At 32.0% G+C, this 6,000-nt stretch overlaps 1 protein-coding gene across 1 annotated transcript in view; it reads right to left on the bottom strand.

The window, feature by feature from the left end:
- Window positions 1–242: 242 nt before the first annotated feature.
- The window catches only part of CCDC172 (coiled-coil domain containing 172), a 52,877-nt gene continuing 47,119 nt past the window's right edge, over window positions 243–6,000 (bottom strand). Inside the window, exons 7-8 of the mRNA XM_059395930.1 lie at window positions 1,117–1,204; window positions 243–278 (exon numbers count right to left, since the gene is read on the bottom strand). Of these exons, the coding sequence (XP_059251913.1) occupies window positions 243–278; window positions 1,117–1,204 (124 nt within the window). The remainder of the gene's footprint in view (window positions 279–1,116; window positions 1,205–6,000) is intronic.

The raw sequence follows: 6,000 nt of genomic DNA, 5'->3' as shown, positions 1-6,000 counted from the left end.
CTTTAGAAACAAAATCAAACCCTATAAAGAGCTTTAAAGTTCCAGCACATAACAAGACAAAAAAATTACATTTTTAAAGTGCTAATATACCAATTCTAGGTAGCAACAACTTTGAACATTCTGAACCTCACGTTTTCCACAAAAATCTGTTGTAATGGGTATTGTTCGTGTATCTATCACAAAGATTTGATTTTAAGATGCTTTCATCAAACTTTGGATAGCTTTGGTCAGCTCTCCACAAGTTATTTATTTTCCTGAAGATCCTTCTGTGCCAATGTCTGAAAAGAAAAATACAGAAATTATTCATGAGGAAAATTAAATTCCTAATAATGGAATTCCATAAAGTTCATGTAAATTTAACGTAACAATAACTGGGCATTTTAAAATCTTCTTCTTGAAAGTTTTTATAAAAATATAAATAAATCCTGACATAAGCTACTGGAACATTTTTAAACATGAAATGTTTACAGAAAATAAAGAAACAATATGTAATGTACTAAATTAAAATTACATTTTAACATATTTTAAAGGTAGCTATATATGTCTTCCATTAAAATGGAGTGTGGCAAATACTACATTCATTTTATAAACAACCAAAGTAAGAGGTTAAAAGCAATTTAAAGTGCTCCCACACAATCCGAAAATAAGTTTCCAATAATTGAATCCAAAGTTCTTGAGATCATAAAAAATCGTAATAAGAAAGTTTTAGGATCAAATGTAATAAAAGTATAATTTATGCCTATCAAAAACAAAAAGCTTTTAAGCATTATGATAGTTAAAACTCCTTCAGTGCATTAATCCTCTAATAACGGTTTCAGTCAAGAGAATGTTGAAAGGTCAGGTTTGGATTTTTTTTTTAACTTAGGTTGAAATTGTACATATTATCTTTGAATATAAATTTGCTTTATGTAGCACCTAACTCTCCAGGAACTCAAAACACTTCAGAGATTTATATCCGGACTTTAGTTTTGCTTCTTGTTGCTATTTTATTTTTTTGTATCTAGTGAAAATCCCTGTGAATGGCAAAGCACTAGTTCAGTGATATGTATCCCAGCAAACCTACTCTTGCCAGTAGGGAAAAGCATGCTGAAGAGAAGTTAATCAGTGGTGGCTTACCAACTCCAAAACTTCTATTTCTGTTTGGAGAGCTTCCCAAGCACTTTGCATGTCATCTTCCTTATAAAGTTCTAATTCTTTTTTAAGTCTGTTTTAAAGGAAAAATTCACCCTATGAGTTCAGCAATAAACTTTTATAATATTTTTTTAATCCTATGGATAGAGGCAGATTTATAACTGTAGTCAGAATTTTATCATCATCATTCTACCATCAGAATTTTAACACTAAAGAATTTGGAAAGAAATTTCAATTCTCTATACTTCTAGAAAGACTATATAATATTGTGAAGAAGTTAAAAAAAAAAAAACCTCCATAAAGAAAATAAGGCAGACTAAACAAATAATAGACAATTTTAGGTTAATTAAAAGAGCAACACATTTTGGTGGGGAAAAATATAGTACTGTCTGAAGAGCGCTGTTTGAGTCCTGGCCACTAACAAGCTGAAAAACCTTGGCTAAATCATTTAGCCTCTCTGAACTTCACCTGCAAAATTTTAATTACAGGAAAAAATGACCTCTGAGATTTCTTCTTGAACTAAAATTAAACATTAACTTTATAGTACACATATGTAATTAAAAATATATTTTAATTTTAGAGCGAGAAAGCAATATCAATGTCTTTCTTCCTATTAAGTCTTTAATCCTTTGAATATTTGGAAATTTAAACAAATATTTTATGTCTATATTTAATGTAAAAAAAATAGTGAAAAATTGTCCTCTATTTCTAGCATTAGGACTAATATTCCTTCCAAAAAGAAAAACTTAAAGAAAAGCCATGGACTGCGACTGGAGAGGCAGAAAGCCAGGGCAGGGGGCAGATGAGGCTGCCCCCAAGGGAGCAACACTGATCTCACAAACCTACGCTGGCTGGGCCAGCCACAAGGTGAAGTGAATAGAGAGACTTGAACCTCTGCTGAGCTCCAACCCTTAAGGAAAGTCTGAAAGGGTTTTAGGTCAGTAGCATTCCCTGTGTATTCGCAGAAGCAAAAGAAAATCTCTCTGAAGGAAAGTTTAACATATTTAGACCTACAGGATTCCCAGTGATTAAGAGAAAACCAGGAGCTCACAATCAAAGATCACCAAGCACTCAAGAAGGCGAGCCACCATAGGTAAAAGTCAGCAGAGACAAGAGATTGTGTCCATAATACATGAAGAACTACAAGTCAATAAGAAAAAGAAAACACAATGGAAAAGGGGCATTCGCCCTCCCCTCCGGCACAAATCTCTACCAGATTATCATTCACAAAAGATCTACAATGGCTAACAAAAACATGAAAAGGTGCTCAACGTTGTTAGTTATCAAGGAAATACAAAAGAAAAACACAATAAAATGCTATTACACACCCACCAGAAGAGCTAAAATGAAAAACAAGGAATTCCAAGTATTGACAAGGATATGACTATATGCCATAGAGGCTGCTCCTTCACACTTGGTTACAGAATAAAGATCCAGAAGTGTGGCTAATGCCCAATGAACATGTATGAAGTGTGAGCAGAAATAAACACTCATTGTAAGAGCGGTTTACTTCTGAAGCATAATTTAGTCTAGGTCACAGAAAAAAATATAAAAAATAATCAGATAGTCACCAAGAACTGAGCACTTGTGGCCACTAATACCTCCAAAACAAGAGGCACTAGGCCTCCTGATGGAAAAATACCACCACCTATGATACAGCTTTGCCAAAAAAGGAAAAAAAAAAAATTTCAGCCTAAATGTGATCAAGTTTTTAGATCCAATTACCAACTCACACATATACATCAAACAGATTTAATCCTACAAAAGGGAATATTATCAACTATATCCAAATCAAGGGAAACTCTACATAATAAAAAAATTAATTTCCTCAACAAATAAATTACAAGTTAAAAAAGAAAAGGGGGATCTTCAAGATAAAAGAGATTTAAAAGACTTATCAACTGATTATCATGTGTAGACCTAATTTGAACAAAATTCAGACAAACAAAAAAAAATGACACCTATGAATTATATGATATATATGATTTGCTTCAAGTAATAAAGCAGAAAAACAAGTAGAGAGAGATGAAGCAAGATCGGCCGTAAAGGGAGAACTGTTAAAGTTGAGTGATGAGTACATACAATTCATTATATTTTTCTCTTTTACCTTTGAATGTGTTTTAAATCTTCTGTAATAATTATTTTAAGAAACAGTTTAGCAAAGACAGTGGCCATAAAGTCAACATACAAAAACCTGTATATATTTTCACGTACCAGCAATAAACAATTAGAACATACCACATAAAATAAACATACCATTTACAACAGCATCTTAAACTACAAGGTACCTAAAATTAAAACTTACCAAAGATGTGAAAGATCAATAAACAGAAAATTATAAAGTTTTATTAAAAGATATTTTAAAGACAAATTGAGATATCCTAAGTTCATAGACAGGAAGTCTCAGTTTCATAAAGATAGAAAGTCTCTTAAAAGTAACTATAATGATAAGTGCAATTGTAACCAAATCTCAACAGATTTTCATGGATATGATAAATTGATTCAGAGATGTACATAAAAAGCAAAGAGCTAAATATAAACAATAAACCCTTGAGAAGATAAAAAAAAAAAAGACAAAGGGAGGCATCCTACTTTGTATCATGACTCATTATAAATTAAGAGTAATTAAATATTTAAAATGGAATAGTATGCATTTAGTAGTAATTAAGGCAGTTCTGAGCAGTAAGGAATGAACTGACCAATGAAACAGAATTATTATTTTTATTTTTTAATGACCAGTATCTTTCTTTTTTTAAAAAATTTATTATTATTATTTTTTTTAATACCAGATGTCACATTGTAGATCACTAGAGGAAGAGGAAACCATTCAATAAATGTTGCTGGGACAACTGATTATCCATGTGCAAAAAAATGAAAATGGATCTGGTACATATAAACAAAGTCAATGCCGTATTTTTAAAATGTTTTTTATTGTGTTAGTTTAGTCACCATACAGTAAGTACATCATTGTATTTTTATACTTTACAACTTACACATAGGGAAGAAAAACATAATAATTGTAGGGATGGAAGAGGAAATAATACCCTATACATGTGAACTTCATTGTGTCCTGAACTTTGATGAATTTAGTAGTAAATAGGAATTCCGAAGGAATGCTCAAGTAGGAAAGATAGAACAAGTTATTAATTTTGAGCATTAGATGTTTACATAAGCATAAAAAAACTTGTAATGAATATTTTTAAAGAGTAAGTGGAAGGTTAAATGGAGAATTAGAATGTACTGTGGAGAGCTATACAATGTACTTCAGGCTTCATTTGAATATATTTATCTCTTCAAATAAAATGGTAGCCATCTTTCTTCCACTGCACCATCCACACTCGCTCCTCCCCCTTTTCAGTTTAAATGAACTGCAGGTTCCGTGAGATGTTTCATGCCCTCAGAGCTGGGCGGTGGACCACTTTCCCTTTCAGTTAGCTAACCATGAGAATGAGAGACTACTGAAATTAAGGAGGGCATTTAGAGGGAATTATAGGAAGTATTTCACTATTCAGCATATAATCAGGCTGTAGAATTTAGATCTGCACTTAAAGAAAAAATTGCTGTTGCCAGCTTTAAAAGAGGCTGGATAATAATGGTATGAATACTAAAACATTTGCAGCTAGCCAAAGCTATATAATGCTAAGCAGATCTCACGCTTCAGTGCATAGACTGATTGCCTACAGGAGTCAAGAAGGACTTCCTTCACCTGCTGCACAATAACTCAGGGCAGTTTGCATTGGTTATTGTCACCTTTCTCTGAATCATCAAATAATGACAAGAATGGGCCAATACTGCTATAGTTAGTTGTGCAAGACTTATGTTTCGTGTATTTTTGTGATTTTTTTTTTTGCCAATTCCAGTTTTTTTTTCAGTTACTGCTAAGTATTCTAGAAAAGGCTTTACTAAAAGAACATTCTTTTTAGCTATAGAACTGTACACAAGTACTATTTAAGTAGAATGAAGGGAAAATTTCAGCCAAAGTCCTAGTACACAGGCTCAAATGATAATAAAATTTAGGTATATTTTACTAAAAGAACTTACTAAAAGAATACTCATTTTAGCTACAGAACTGTACACAAGTACTCAGTGGAAAGAAGGAAAAATTTCACCCAAAGTCCTAAAACACAAACTCAAATGATATTGAAATTTAGGTATATGTCGTCATGGTCTTCTGTTTCCACATAATGGTGATTATGTAATTTTATTTCTAGTTTTTTTTCTTTTGCCTAATGTTAACACTTATATTTTTCTCAGTTAATTACACATGCCAATTAATACCATATAAGAGAAATATGTAGTAGTCCAAGTGGCGACACCAGAATTAACTTAATTGTTCATTTATGGTATAGCAATTAAGTTGTTCCTGTTTTTTTCTGTACCATAAATAACATTTCTGTGAACACCTTTGTGCATAAAGTTTCCTCTGTACTTAGAATTATTTTCCTTTGGATAGAACTCGTAAGTGTAATTTTTAGGTTAAATTACATAAACATTTTTAAGATGCTTTCAGTGATTTATGGACACCAAATTGCATTTGGAATATATGCAATGTATACTGTCTCAGCAATGTAAGAATTATCTCTGTACCGCACCCTTGCCAACTTCAGTATGGTCACTTAAGAATGTCTTTCAAAATTTGATAGAAAAATGATGTTCAGTGGTTTTAATTTGCATCTCACTTATTCGTCTTGGTATCCCTACTAACTTGTACAGCGTTAGACACAAAGTATGCATTCAATGCATGTTTGTTGGATAAATACATGAATGAAAACTGTTGATTTTAGTGTTTTCTGACTATTTCTTCTTCGCAGTTGATTACTTGGCATGCTGTTATTCTTTGTTGTAACTACTATAAATTTCTCCCAGTTC

Source organism: Mustela nigripes, chromosome 4 (assembly GCF_022355385.1).
Source record: "Mustela nigripes isolate SB6536 chromosome 4, MUSNIG.SB6536, whole genome shotgun sequence".
NCBI lineage: Eukaryota > Metazoa > Chordata > Mammalia > Carnivora > Mustelidae > Mustela > Mustela nigripes.
The sequence above is the reverse complement of the archived record's forward strand: the minus strand, read 5'-3'. Positions and strand labels throughout refer to the sequence as shown.